The following is a 15,997-nucleotide window of genomic DNA, read 5'->3' on the forward strand; positions in this document are numbered from 1 at the left end:
GTGTTCAGATGCCAGATGGTGTCTGGCTTCGGTTTGCTCTTTAGGGTCACCAGCAGGGGAGAATGGTCCGAGATCCCTCTGGCCAGCAGGACCGTGGACGTGAGTCTGTTTGGACGAGTTCCGGGGGATAAGGATGTCGTCGATTCTAGACATTGTTTTATGCGCATGGGAATAGAACAAGAACCCAGAGTCATTAGTGTGCAGAGCCCTCCATGTGTCCAATAGGCCTGTTTCAGCTAATCTGTACAGTGCAGTCGGGCCCTCCCGAGTTGTGATGCCCCTGTGTGATCCGTCTCTGGCAACCTCCATTACCTCATTAAAATCCCCTCCCAGGGCCCACACCTCTGCACTCCCCTCCTGTAATATCAATCATAGGTCCTGAAAGAGGTCCTTCGTGAGTGCAGGGGGCGCATATGCTGCAATGAGGCCCCACCGTTCTCCCCACAGGGCGCCCATCATGGCAACATATCGACTGCCAGGGTCGGTTCGCCCCTTTTGGACCTGAAAGGGGATGAGTTTATGAAAGAGTATCATTGTACCCCTAGCACCCTTTGAGAATCCTGTCTGGTAGGATTGCGGATAATTGGATCTTCTAAAAAACCATTAAAACATTTTAAAAAATGTTTTAAAAATCCGCACTCCGTACCAGCCAGGTGGGTCTCCATGAGGAAGGCCACGTCCGGGGATTGCCGATTGAGATACTGCAGTACTAACTTTGGTTTGATGCTAGAGCCTAGGCCTTTCACATTCTAGGTCAAAGACAACTGACCAGTTTGTGACCCGTTAACATGTTAAGTTCGACTGGTACTCAAGGAGGATCATGTGACCCATTGGTTCCCCCCCTACTGCACCCCCCGAAGCCGCGCCAATATCAACCGGTCACCGCCAAAGGACTGCACTTCATACACCATTTACTGGTTTCCGAAACCCCGGATCCCTCGTCCCAGCGCAACCAGCACCTGCAACAACCGATATCTTGGCATCTGGTTCTGCGATTCTTGTTAGCCAACACCCGTGAACTCCCCCGCAACCTTTACTCCCCCCCCCAAACCAGAAGCACCTGTCGCCCAAACCTACAACCATAAACAATTTAAAATACTTATTAGTGGAGCTCCCCAGGGGCTAAGCCACTGCTCTACCTTCCCCGTTCTGGACTAGCCAGTTAGATACAAATGTCCCACAAGTCTTGCTTAGGAGGGAAGGAAGAGCGAGAGGGTCAATGTGGATCTCCCCCAGAGCGGCGTGGTCCGTTAAGGTTCGTCCTATATCTCTTTAGCCCTCAGGTCTTTCCAGTTGCACCAGGCGAGTTGTCTTCTGTGCTATCCATGCTTGGGGATGGGTGTTTGTCCCGGGGTTCGGGTGATGCAGCCATTCTCCTTACTTGGCGTGTGGTCTCTAGATCTTGGAGAGGATAGAACCTGAGTCTCGAGACAATCCCATGCTTCCTTCGGGTTTTGAAACACATGGACAGTGTTTTTTGTGGTACAGCTTGAGAGTGGCCGGGAAGAAAAGCGCATATTTAATATTCAGTGATGCCAGCTTCCGCTTGATGGAGTCATAGGACCGACGGGCCTTTTGGACCTCGCATGTGTAGTCAGGGAAAAAACCCTATCTGGCTCCCGTTTTAGGTGATTGGGCCTTTTGAACACGCCATGTGGAGAATTGTGTCCCTTTCTCGGTAATTCATGAGCTTGTCAATTACCGTGCCTGGGGAGGGCGAGAGGGGGGGGTCCATGCACCGGTCTGCCCGTTGGGACTATGCGCCCTTTCGATGGAAACTATGAAAGTTTTTGGGGAGCCATTAGGTCTGCGAGCCAGTCCTCTAGGAAGAGCTCCATGGACGGTCCCTCTTCCCACTCCGGGAGCCCAAGTATGCGAAGGTTATTGCGCCGAGATCAGCCTTTGCCATCTTTGGCCCTAGCCTCAAGGGAGGCAAGTTTTTTTTCTCCACGTGTACTAGATGTCACTCCACTCTCTTAGCCACATCCTCGGCATCAGAGATTCTCTGCTGTTTCCCCCACGCGGGATGTCATGTTCCATAAATCCTGGTAAAGGAAAGAGACCTCTGAGGACAGGCCATCGATTTTCGTTTCCACAAACGTCCTAGACTCACCAATGGCGGTCATTATGTCTGTGAGAGACAGTGTCTGACCTGTTTCGCTAGTTGGGATGCCCTTTCCAGCGTGGTCAGCAGAGTTGGGGGGCCTTCGCCGGGACAGACATAGTGCATCTGTCTATTTTGCTCTGTGCTGCGGCCTTGCGGAGCATGCGTCGCCCCATTCGGGTCTGGCAGCGGTCAGGCCCACGAAGCGTGTGGGGGCACGTCCCTCAGGTCTGGGGACAGAGTCTGGTATTCAGCGGAGCCAAGCGAGTGTCCAAGATCCCAGGGTATGGTGAGCATGTTAATGGGGCCAGGGGAGCCTGGGTTTGTTCGAGGTTGCCGCTGTGTGGTCCTGGCCGCGTCCAGGTCAATGGAGGGAAGGGGTCCCAGAGCTAAATGCCATCCGGATCTGTTTGTGCTAAGCATCTCCTCGGTTTGCCCTGTGGCCCCCCCAAGGTATCCGCATCCCACCTTCCTTCGTGGGAGTCCAGTCCTCCTCCTGCCCCGCTGTACAGATACCGTCCCAAGGGTAATGCATCCACTCCCGGGCCCTGGGACTTCCTCCTTACTTGCACACCACTGCTCCGCTTCTTCCAGCCTACTCTGGTGTCAGTATGTGCCGTTGCCCTCGGAGCCTGTCCAGGAGCTCTTCCGCCGCTTCTCCGGAGGGTAGGAGAGGGCAGATACCCTCTGTGTAGTGTTACTGTGGCGGCAGGGAGTATCTCGTCAGCCCAGGCCTGCCACGTCAGGACCTCTCGCGACGGGAAGTCCACGTTTAGCCGCCCGAACTCCTCCTATGCCGCGCCTCACGTCCTCAGAGGCCGCGGCTTCCCGGCAGCGGCCAGTGCAGTCCGATGGAATCAGGGGAGGGGGGTCCCCACGCAGTATTCCCCACCGCAGGGCAGCAGCTGACAGTGAGGCTTCCCGGGGGAGCCTCCATCCTCCTACAGAGCGGCCAGCGGGGCTCCTTCCTATGCCGATGCCATGGCCTCCTTCCCGCGCTGCGCCGCCTCAGACACCGTCGGTATTTCTGTTGCAAAACAGCAATGATTTTCCCAAAATTTCGAGGGGATGATGCCGGTCCTCTCTGCCTTTGGCGAGTCACTTCCCTCCTAGATTAATTTCGGTTTGGAGCAGGATATTTGCAGGATTACAGGCAACCCAGACGGAGCAGTGGAGAGCTACGACTGCATCCGTTGGCTGCACAACAGCGCCCCCAGGTTTCTACTTAAAAGCATTAAAAGCTGTTGCTCAGATGAGGAGCTGGAACTAATATGGCAAATTTTCCATAATCCCCTTTTGAAATTGTATAAATCAAAAACGTTACCGATGATGATCTATGGTGCAGAGATTCATCAGAGTCTACTGAAGTAAGATTTTTGTCACTTCGAGGGCATAATCTGAAAGAAAGTATTAAGACTCCCTCAGGCCATATAATTAAACATAAATTGGGCCTTCCATCTTTAGAAGCACACATAGTATGGAAGAGGATCTTAATATACTATAAATTAATTACTGCTCCAGCAAAAACATTGTTTGCAGAATTTAAAGAGGGGAATGGCGGCATAAGAAACAAGGGACCAAACATACATTGGCAGATTGGGGGCTGGAAGGAATGTTACTAAAACACCCTCCTGGCATATACAAAGGCTGTGGCGGCAGATTGGTGCAGAACTTGCAATTCTTTGGGGAAATACAGGCGATATCAGAATAACACTCTAGACAATAAAAAACAGGGAACTTGTGCACAGTACTTATGTAAATACCCTTCCTGGAAAGTGGGCTATACACTGTTGAGATTCAGATTGGATTTCCTACCGACCAGGGCAAACCGGCAAAACGAAAAAAAATAGATAGTCTCCTGGATTGTTGCAGATTTTGTTCTGCCCCTAAGTAATCGCTAGAGCATCTATTTTTGCACTTTGAAACATTAAATACACAACGCCTTATATGCTTTAAGAAATGTACAGACCGCTATGGTAGTTATACCGGACAGGTTGTCTGGAACAAGTGCTGGTCTAAGATACCTTACAATCTAAGTAAATGTTTGTTCCAATTACTAATGATAATTGGGTTGATGGCATAGAAGGATTCGCTAGACTTGTCCCGCAAGAAATTAACAATTGACAAACCATCCTAATTGTATTTCACTACTACCAATTTCTGTTTTTAAAGGAATTTTTTGTAATTGTGCAATAATGATGAAGATGGTTTTATGGAAGTTAGTTTTAAATGAAAATGACAGGTTTGTATTGTCCCTTTTTCTCTTTTATTCTGAAGTGATGTATTTGTGTAAGGTGCTAAAGCTGAATGCAAATAAAAGGAAAAACAAAAAAATAGAGTGACTTGAAAAGTCTGAACAAATCTTCTTGGGATTGTGGATGTCCTATCCGCTCCAGTGAATGTTAGTGGTAGGGTGTTTTGCAATAAATATTGCAGTCAAGAAAGAAATGTTTCTGCTTGCCAGTTGGGTTGCTGGTGTCCAGAATTTGTTCTGGGGTGTATTGAAAGTGGAGTATCCTTGATGGTTGGTGTTGCTTTACTGGATTTGGCATGGTCCCCTGTATGTTTTGTGGTTAGCAGCTTGTCTCTTGCCAACGTTGCGTGGTATCCATCTCAAGTTGAAGGAGCTCAGAGGTATTTTATGCGGGCCACTCTTGCTGCCAATGTTTCTGGTTGTCTGATTTGGAGGAATAAGAAAAAAAGACTAATTGGAGTTTGTAAGTCTCTCCTGATCATATCCAGTCTTCCCTTTCCTTGGCCCTGGTGTTGGCCCGATTGTATGGTAGCCCATATGCATTTTGTTTTTTCTGAAAAGTAAAAGATGAAAAGTAGCCGTACCTCAGGAGATTGGATTTTGAAGGGAGGGGAAGGCCCAGTGATGGCAGGTTTCAGAACAGAACATGGTTAAATATATAGAAGCAGTCACAATGGGGATACTTGTGCAGAAACGATGGTGGGGATGCTTAGGAGCACTCTCATATTGGGGACACCAAGAAGCTGGAACAGCGAGGGCACCTAGGCTCAAGCTACAGTGGACAAGTCCAAAAGCAAAAGCAGGGGTGGGGGAACAAACAATAATACAGTGGGTGAGAGGGAAGCAGAACATTGAAATACAATTGGGAACATCTAGGAGCAGGATACCACTGGGGTGGGTGTAACACCTAGACTCAAAACACAGTGTGGAACAGCTTAATTGAAATGCAGTTGGGGCGGAGAGGTTAGGGCACAGCTAACATTTAAAAACAGTTGGGACCACTTACCAACAGAATACCCTGTGGGTGCGGGGGGGGGGGGGTTTAACGCCTAGAAGCAAAACATAGCAGGGAGACATCTACGTTTAAATGCACTGGGTGGCACCAGGAATTGAAATTCCTTGTTGGAAAACACCTATGACCGAATTACAGTGAAAGGGTAGCACCTCGGATTGAAACAGTAGTGGTGCGCCTAGGATTTATACACAGTAGGGGCACCTTTAACTTAAATACACTAGGGGAGATCGCTAGGATTGAAAATATATAGGGGTGGGGGTACAAAGTGAAACAGGTAGAACACCAAGAATGGAGACACAGTGGAACAAATAATAAAATTGACATAGTGGGGGCGGTATACATCCCTAGAACTGAACGGCAGTAAAGGCACATCTAAAATTGAAACACAGTTGGGGGTGGACATCTAGTATGTTCAAATATTGTGAGAACGACAGATTGAAAGCAGGCAACCTGTTGGTACTTACTTCAGTAGGTTTATCAACATACGAGAAAAGCCTTGAATCATACCGATTTCCAGTTTAGGAATGGTCACCAACTCATACAGTAACCTCACAAAACGTACATGATCTTCTTTACTAAATTTTCTTCCATACAATCGGATGTATCTACAAAAGAAAGACCAAAAATACATTAAAGCGGGTTATTTGAAGTTAACTGCTCAGAGAAAGGTAACATACAAATTTGATTTCATTTTGTGTTGTTGTAAAGCACTGTATGACACTTTGTTAAAGGTCAAACGTACAGAGAGGAGCAGTGCACAAGTGAGGTAGTGGAGAACTGATTATGTAGTTAGTGGACCATACTCTTTAACGAAGAAACGGGTCTTCAGACTTTAGCCAGGAATTCATACCAACCTTTCGCAAAAGCACCCAATGGCTCCTTACCCAACAATGTTACACTAAACAAGTCTCCTAAAACCAAATTGGAACAAACAAAACCTTTACAAATGACACAAACCTGTTTTGTTTATATTGATGTTTTCTAAATTGCTACTCATTTGCTCCATACATGCCTCTCCCAGCTGTTGACTGGCTCAAGTTTCCATGCAGTAACGAATGCAACATGGCCTTTATTGCTTATACTGAATGCAGAGAAGGGCTACCTCACATCAGAAAGCCCAGTTCTAAGATAACTAAAACCATCTCACTCCCTTGTGCAGCTGCATATTTGGTTTATTCCTGGTTTCCACAATTATCCATTACCCAGATGGATGGAAAAAAAGAAAGCAGATTTGATTTGCATTGCCAATGCAAAATTCCTCTGCAGTCGTGTTAAAATGTTAATGTTAAAGGATATTTGTACCGTGCACTACCACCACCAGAGTGGTCCCCTGGCGCTCTGGCGGCTCTGAAAAACAGGAAGGGGGGGATGAATTAGTGGGAATAAGATGGAAAAGTGCAAGAGAGCAGTGATGCGTTGTTGGCGGCCTCAGCCCAGTGGGTCAGTTGGCTGAGCTTGGGGTGTTTTACCATCGGTAGTCGTCGTGTGCTGTTGTGCGAGTCTATGTGTGGTTTGTTTTGTTGTTGCAGTGTAGTGAAATTTGTGCGGATTGTTGTGTTGTAGGCTTGTGGTTGTGTTTGGTTAGAGTTTGAGAGGTGTATGCAGAAGGGTGAAATTGAGGAGAAAAAAGTACCTCAAATAATGACCTCCTTCATCAAGTCTATGCTGCATGCAACAAAAAAATAATCAAAACAAAACAAGAGTGCAAATGTACACTATTTCATGTCTGTGTGGTTAGGACTAGGAAATGCCACTACAAGGTACCTTGTAGAATTCCATGCTAAGCGCTCCACCTATCCCCTCAAATATTAACATATAGACACAAAAATAAGCCGGTGGTGGGGAGGGGAAAGTGGTTTCCTGAAAACAAACAAAAAACACATCCTGGTCGGAACTTATCCACCAGCAATCAGCCAGTGCCTGGCCAACGGCTTTGGACAGGATGACTATGATCACACAGAGAACACTGCCAATGTCACACTGGGTACCTGGACTGATGTGCGAGTAGGGAAGAACGGTCAGTAAACAGAAAAAAAATAATAGCAGCAGCACAGGCGTAGAAGACCATTCTGTGCCAGTTAGGAGGATGGTGCCCAATACGGCGATGCAGGGGAAGAACATTTCAAGCCCGGAAACATCTTTGCGCGTATATTGTAAACGGTTCTGCTTGAGCCAGGGGGGCAGAGGGTGGGTGTGGTGGATGCAGCAAGGAGCACTTGAGTGCATACTGGCTAAGGCATTTGCAACTAAAATAAGTTTTTTGCAGTAGAGTTGTTTTGGGGCAGAAAAGGTGCGTGTCAGCCATGAAGGTACAGGGATAGCGCATGGGAAGGCAAAGGTTCTACGGCGAGGTCAGGCCTCAAAGTTGTGTCATGTTGGACCATACTATTTGTCAAGATTTGAGATACCATGGCAACGTTATTTTTTGGTTCAAGCTATGAAGGCATACGATGTACTAGTAACCAGGAAACGTGGCAGGAAGCGTGGAGGATTGGTAATTTATATCTCTATGCAGCTAGGTTGTGCTAGCACAACAAAGATCTTCTCCTTTGATGCTCTTGATTGCAGACATTACGATGCTTTCTGCTAAGAAATTGCCTCTGTTTAACTTTTATAACGCAAGTGGAGGGAAGAAAACAGGGCCTTGCTTGAAGAGTTACTCAATGAGTTGGGAAAAATGTTCACTGTAGCGAAACCAGAGAGCAAGCTTTGCTACTGCAAAGGTGGGCATTTCAACCTTAAGCTGGGTAATAGATTGCGTGAGATGGCTCTGCAAAAGGAAGATGATGCAGCTCTGCATCTTCCTATTCCAGTTTTGATTGATCCAACCTCATACATTGGGCAGGGAATTCCTATCAACATTATACGAGCTGGGTTTACACCCTGTCAATGGCAGGTGTAGTTTGGATGTTCCTGCAAAGTACACATTTAGCAATTCTAAATTTCGCTCTATTATTGATTATGTCATAGATATATCTAGTTGGAACTTAATACATCATTTTGAAGTATTACCTCCATTACAAAGGGACCATGAATATTTGATTTCAACTATTAACTCTTCATCGTTACTGAGTTGCAAACAGTCCTGCTCAGAGAAACAAGAAGTTATTAATAGTAATACATGTAAATCATGCATGTGGTCTAAATGTGACCACAGTAATTTGATACAGAAATTCACATAAAGCCCTGTCTAGTCTCCAAGTATGCATGAATCCCCTAACTGACCCAAGCAGGGTTTTGAACGGATGGGGGCTTCTAATGCAGATCGCAGGCAATGCTTTTATGGGCCCTAAAATGAAGTTAAAGATAGATCCAAAATATTCAGGCTGGTTTAGAAGAGAGAGCAGGTTTGCTAAGCAGTTACATATCGCAGCTTTGAAATGCCCAATTAGGTGCTGTAGGGAAATTACAGAAACTAGGCTAACATACCAAAATGCAATCACTAAGGGGAAAGCTGAATGAGCTGCAAAGAGGTGGAATGATTTGGCAATGGCAGCTCTCTCTGGTGACCCGAAGTTATATTGGAGAATGGTCATTCCAGGTCTAGGTGTTAACTCATGTAAAGACAGAATGGCAACCACTGGGATTTCAACATTAAGTTGGCATGACATTTTTTCCAGATTGTATAACACTAGATATCATTTTACAGCTATGGTATCAAGGATGCTGGGAGAGCAAATAACTCTGGGGAAGAGGATCATTTTAGCTTCCCCATTAAGAATTTAGAAATGGCACTAAATAATTAATATAATGGGAAAGCTGACATGGTTCCTATTGATTTTTTTTTTAAACATGAGCACAAAATGTGGCTATGTAAAAAGGGTATGTAACATTTTTCAGAACAAGGTTGTCCCTCATAGCTGGAATCCGTGCATTGGTTTCCAATTTTTAAGAAAGAGAACACACAGCAGACCCAACCCGTTACCGTACTCTCTCTTTAATCGATTCAACAGCAAAGTGGTTCCACCAGGCTTTTTATGGGACAAGCCTGGACTGAGTAGAGGAGAATTATATCCTGCCAGATGTGCAATGTGGCTTCCGTTAGGGCTTGGGGACGACCGATCAGATTTTGAATTTGTCCGTTATTTTGGGAAAGCATGTCCATGGTTATGGGGTCCCTATTTATGTAGCATTTATGGATTTAAGCACAGGGTTTGACTGGGCAAACCATTAGAAATTGTGGACATATTTGAAATCTCTTGGTATACATGTTGGTAGCCATGGACACAGACTTGTCTGTAAGAGTATGTGTTAACACTTCAGGGGAGCTAACGGACACTATTGATTTAACCATGGCGTCAGACGTGTGCTGGCTCCATTGTCTTTTAATTTATACATTATCTGCCACCTTGAACGATCTGCCAAGTGATGTGCCTAAATTAGCAGACAGGCGCTTTCAACTGTTAATGTATGCAGACGATGCAGTTCTTATTGCAAAAAATGGAAGGTCCCTTCAGCAATTGGTGAAGTGTTTCTGTAATTCTGTCTGCAAGAGACTTGAAAATCAAGGCAGAAAAATGCAAAGTAATGTCCATTGGGTCCACCAAAAGAAAAATAAACAATGCTGGCTGAAGGATCCGCTTCACAATGTGCGATTGCTTTCACTTACTTGTGCCTAAGATTTTCGAAAGGTTTGAAGTGGCACCTCCATATTGAAGCTCAGGCTGCTAAATGTGCCCAAATTAATGCCTTTATATTGTGATATGGGCACAGCATGTGTGGGCCCTCAGTTGAACATGCTTTACGTATTTATAGAGTAAAGTCTGTGCCATTGGCCATGTACAGTGCAGCAGCCTGGGGGCATCAGATACCTTTGCCTATACAAAGGAAAGAGAATCTATTTCTCAGAAGATTTATGGGGTAAATCAGGGTTTTCCTGGTTATATAATCCACCAGGAATGCAGTACAATGTTTGTTTCAGATCTTATCCAACTTCAATCGTTCTATTGGCTACATCTCTGTGGCAATAAAGCATTGTCACTGACTAGGTCATTAATTCCATGATATTTTGGGCTCAGGTATATGCACAAATTAGAATGGCCAAACTACATATGAGCAACTTTCACTCAGCTAAGCTTGATAGATTATTTTTATTGCAAAACAGGTGTGGGGAGGTTCTGGAGATTACGACCAAAGCCTTTTTAAAATGAAAACATTAAAAGAGAAGTTGGCGAATCCCATAAAAAAGTATTATCTTAGTAAGAAACAAATTTTGGGCCTGTCAAATAATGTGATCTGGTTCAATGAACTGAGAAAGAGAGCAGTTTTCATTCGTCAGAGATCCAACTTACCTTTTACCAAAGGTATCCTGCTGGACAAAAGAATGCAAGGCTTTAATAGTTGTCTTTGCATTCAACACGACATGGATGATATTTCTTGTTAATATGCCCTTTATACGTAAAGTTGCAGCGTAAATACCCTAGTCCATTGCTTGGGAATCAGGGGGATAAATAGCGCAAGTGCAGCTTTTAATATGATTTTATTGCCACCAGATCTTAATTGTGCTTTAAAAATCTATATATGTCGAGCAAGCTATGGAACTTAGAGCGGTTTTATTATAATAATGTAACTTTATTTTGCTATTCTATATTTTGTATTTAATTGACTTGTGTTGTATTTGTGCTTTTGCGATTATTTTTGTACTTTCATGGGTATTACCCAAAACAAAGTAGAAAAAATGTTTTAAAAAAAAATAGTTCAACTAGTGTTCATGTAGATGGCCTTGATAACATGCTGTTTGTAGGAGCATATTTATTGTGCAATTTAAAAAAGGTGTTACCAAAATGGGTGTGCCATCTTGGTATGGTCTTCCATGTGTAAGGGGTTGTGGATGTAATGTTATACTGCATTTAAGGATGCATGATTATTGAACCCCTTGCATGTTGGATGCGTGGGTGTGTCAGGATCAGGAAATAGTGTTATTAACGTACTTTTAGTATTCAGAAATTATGGTTGTATGAAAATGTTATGGAGATGCTCCAAGTGCCAGGTGTTTTGTGCTATGGTATGTATCAGGAAATATATGGAAGCACTACCGTGTGCCACGTGTAGTGGCTGCGTTGATCTGGTATTTTTTGGCAGGCTGTCCAGTGGACGAGGAACAGAATGTATTGTTATGAGATGGTGGCACCTGAAGCGTTTGGTGTTGTGATGTACGGTTAAATAGTTAAAGATGCCAAGATGGTGTATGTAATGGACTATATTGCATAATTAGCTACGATGGTGCCATTGATGTGCCAAATGTACTGGATTGGATAGCTAAATGGATAACGGTACCGTATGTAATGTATTGTATTGCATTGTATCATGGTGCAATTAAGTTGCTAGATGTATGAAATTGGATATTCAAATAATTATGTCAGTGTCATAATGGTGCAAATGTTATGGACTGGATGCATAGTGTTAAGGTGGTTCCGTACGAGTGTCAGATGTCATGGAATAGATCGCTCCATAGTTATGAAGGCATTAAAAGCAGTTTTGTTCTGTCCATGTCGCTCTATATGTGTAGGTTCAGTAAGCAGATGAGTCGTTTTGTATCCGATTTGTTAGTAGTGGTAGGATGTCATCAGTGAAAGGCGAGAGAATGTAGAATGATGTATGGAGTGTTATGGTCCAAGTGTTCTGCCCACGGCAGTTGGAAGATGTAGCCTGGGTGGTGGGCACTAGTGGATCTTTGTTCCTGCATATAGCCTTAACTTGTAGCCCAAGAAGCTAAATAAAACAACTTACCACAAAGACATTTTTGGAGTGTCAGCCATTGTACGTGACAACATATTGCAAAGAGGATCTGATTATTTCATCAGTGGAGGAATCCTACATTCGAGGTGTCTTTTCACTACAGGGTTAAAAGAGGAAAACATAGCTGCAAGTTAAGTACGGCAGGTGTCCACTTGCACGCCTGACTGAGCTAAGTGCACTGAAACTAACAAGATGTCGCTGAAAGAGGACACTAGAGAATCCATTCCATCCCATATCAGTAAAAATGTCCTGGGCGCAAGTCGACTCCTTCCTGGCCTGCTGAATTATACAGATGTTTTCAGGAACCAAACTGCTAATGCTAGGGATTGTGGAGTCGGATGGAGAACAAACATGCTGCAACAGCATCTGCAATGTTGGCTGTAGCGGAAGGGGGTGGTGGGGAGCCAGCTGAGTAGGCCCACACAACACACTCTGGACTGCAAGTACCAAGCCACCAGGATCTTTGTGCACTCCTTGAAAGCTTGAAGACTGGTGATCACTTTATGGCGAAAGTGGGCAGGGGAAATGTGCACCAATTCAGCTGATCCCAACTTAACTGGAAAGCATACCCTATGGGCCTCGACTTGGATCTCATATGAAGCAAACCTGGAGATACCTGGCATTGGCTAACATTGCTAACACTTCAGAGTGACACCCTTCGAAGAATGTGTGGGTGGAATTTCCACTTGCAATTCTTTTCTCCTAGCCTGCTGAGCCTCTATGCAATTATGTTGCATTCCCGGGGAACGTGCACTGCTATGAGCACCCTCCCTTGGGATAAAGCCCACTCTCAGATCTGGACTGCTACTATACACAGGGGAGTGGATGGGACAGAGACGCATTGTTGATCTAGAATATTGTGCAATTATTCCCAATGAGCACAAATTACTTGAGTGCCAGATAAATGATTCTGAGTAGCAGGAAACATATGGCCCACGTCCTTGTTGTGACCAGACCAAAAGGCCATGCGCCGAATGATTCTCAAGTGGTCCCCCCTCCCTTGAGGGAGGAGTCTGGTCACCACTTCCGAATGGGGAGCCAGGAATGACAAAGCTACATTGAAATGGCTATGTTTGTCCTTCCAACAGAGAAACTCCTCATTGAATGAAGTAGGGATGATGAAGAGCTTTCCCTATTGGAATTACCTCTACCTCCGGGTCCGAAGGCACTGTCAGGTGCCATTGCAATGGAAACATATAAAGCCTTGCCAAAGGAACTAAGAGGATACACATGGATAGTATTCCAAGCAAAGGCAGAAATCACCACCTCAAAATGATTTGAATGCTCAGAAATGTATGAACTTATCAGAGGATATTTTTCTGTCTTGGGGGTCAGGAAAATATGCTCCAGTTAATTGTCCCACCCAAGTACATAAATGACAAGCGTCCGTTCTAACTTTTTCAGGTTGACTGAAAACCCAGAGTCACAAAATTGCACCCATAAGCACCTGCAGAGTGTGCATTCTCTCTTCTGGTGGCTTGGGTGTGATCAGTTGTCCAGGTAAGGATAAACGTGTCAGCCATTGCTCCTCAGCAAGTCCACAATCTAGTTCATATTTGTGAACATTCGTGGCGCCAAATTGAGGCAAAATAGTAGGTCTCTGTATTGAAAATGCCCTCCAATACTGAGAAGCAAAGGATCTGTTGATTAGGTTGCCAAATTTGTGCATGTAGGTACACGTCCTTCAGGTCCAGGGCACGTCTGTCCCACTCACAATCTGCAATCTGAGCTGCCGTCACGTTCTTGAACTCTAGGGATGGGCAAACATTGATTGAGGAAAGATCCAGCATCATTCCTAGGCCCACCCAATTCATCTTCAGAACTAGAAAGATCCTGGAGTAGAACTGGAAGAAGGGTCAGCTTCCACTGGCCAAGATTCGATCAACTATACAACTTCCTTGAGCAGTGCTGTACTCTCAATGTGTGAAAGTCGGGAGATGCAGGAGGACGGACTGAAGAGGGAGACTGAATTCTGCGGAAACCACTGAAAGAAACCAAGGGTTTTTGAGGCGAGGATGCCATTGCTCTATGTGGACAGAAAGTCAGTCTGAGACGGGGTGAGTAGTAGGCCTGGACACCATGGTTATTTTCCTTCATAGGCTGATGGAGGCGAGCGGGTTTGAGTAAAAGCGTTTCAGAGCACTGTTCTGCTCCTTGCACCTATGTACGTTAGGCAACTTATCTCCTGGAACCCTCAGAAAGCTCTGGGCACACTCAGTTCTACTTTGAGATTTATTAATTTATTAAAAAGATTTTCTTTTAGGCTTTGAGAGGATCGCTAGTGACTGTCAATTTTAAAGTTGGCAAGTTCTTCAACTGTGGATCAATTCTGCACACTCAAAGGGCATATCCAAAAAGTGCTCCTGTGTGACGGTTGTGAACTTGGTATCGTGCCTCCATGATGACTTTCTCACGTCTGCCCCTAATCAGATGTCACGGCTAGCTGTATCAATATAAGCGAAGGATGACTCCAAGAAGAACTTGAGCCATTAGTTTTGCCTCACAAGACAAGTCTTGAAAGATTAAATCTGGAAGAAGCTAGGGAAGAAAAATCAGTGATCCCTGTCCATAGCATTTTATTGGCTGTGGACAGAAATGCATCCATATTTACTTGGCGGAAGTGGAGAGCCACATTAGCGTAGACCTTGCGGCCATGGGCCTTGAGAATCTGTCCTTCCATAGCTAAAGTCGCTTTAGACCAAGTTGAAGCAGACAAGGAGGCCTTTGGAGAAGGATTGACGTAAAGCAAGGCTGCCACTATGACCAAGGATTGAGGTTGCTGGGTGAAAGGACAAGAGAAGCCCCCCTCTGTATCTCACATCTCTTCTTGCTTGTGGGAAGACAAGAATGGAACTTTTGCCAGAACATCTTGGCCAGAGCCAATACAACTTTTTTCAAAAGGGAAAACAGAGCTTCTAGACTGTCAGTTCCATGATCTCAGAGTCCTTACTTCAGGCACTGTAATGCCGAATAATTCCACTAGAGCTTCCAGCCTGTCAAAGAACACTTCAGTAGAGGAAGGAAAATCGCCTCTCTCATCATTGGAGCCTGAGAGCTGATGAACTGGCTTACGTTGCTGTGTTGCCAATAAATGCCACCACCCTCCCCACAGTGAGATGGCCCAGGGCGGGTAACGGGTCCTGTGGAGCTGGAGCCCCTGGAGTCGTCTTTGGCTGTGCTGGAGGTGGCGGCAGAGACTGCGCCAGTACGCAAGGCGCAGATGCTCGAGACTGGGCCAGAGATGACAGTGTGTGGCTCCTAAGGCATAACTTCCCAAATCAGCACCTTTAGAATGTCTGTGGAAACCTCATTAAGCCAATGAATCTGTCAAACAAGTAATCCCTTAGCACGTCGGAGTAGATTGAGATCAGGGTCCAGGTAGCTGTGGCCGGTAACAAGGGGACCTACTGATTCGATATGCAAATGCCTGCAAGGCGTGGAGAGAACTAGATATTGAAGGTGAAAGTGCAAGGGAGATTACTTAACTCTAGAGCCGACGTACAAGTAGAGAAGTGCCGATGACCTGCCATCAGACTTTGTTGCTGACTCTAAAGGAGAGGATTCACCAGAGGATGGCGCCTCTGGGTCAGCTGTGTGGTATATTACTCTCGCTCATAGCCACCATCTGAGCTCAACCTGACAGAAAATGAAGAAATGCATGGGAAACTGGGTCTGGAGAAGTATCTTGAAGAGAAGGATCAGTGGAGCCGTTGAGTCGAGGCTTGGTGCTTATATGGCCCTCAGAGCGAGCAAACTCACTCTGGCATCCACGTTGGCCTAACCCCTCTAACAAAAGCACATAGGCCTCTCAGACAACCGTCCAGTACTGGAGCTGGAAGGCCCCCGCAAGCACCAGTCACAGTAAAGTCCACTGATGCTGGTAGCC

At 45.3% G+C, this 15,997-nt stretch overlaps 1 protein-coding gene across 3 annotated transcripts in view; it reads right to left on the bottom strand.

The window, feature by feature from the left end:
- PSME4 (proteasome activator subunit 4) overlaps window positions 1–15,997 on the bottom strand; it is a 3,386,216-nt gene that overhangs the window by 3,218,868 nt on the left and 151,351 nt on the right. For all 3 annotated transcript variants that reach the window (XM_069608231.1, XM_069608232.1, XM_069608230.1), the window contains exon 2: window positions 5,838–5,978. In XM_069608231.1, the coding sequence (XP_069464332.1) occupies window positions 5,838–5,978 (141 nt within the window). The remainder of the gene's footprint in view (window positions 1–5,837; window positions 5,979–15,997) is intronic.

Source organism: Ambystoma mexicanum, chromosome 4q (genome assembly GCF_040938575.1).
Source record: "Ambystoma mexicanum isolate Mex_15411 chromosome 4q, UKY_AmexF1_1, whole genome shotgun sequence".
Taxonomy (NCBI): Eukaryota; Metazoa; Chordata; class Amphibia; order Caudata; family Ambystomatidae; genus Ambystoma; species Ambystoma mexicanum.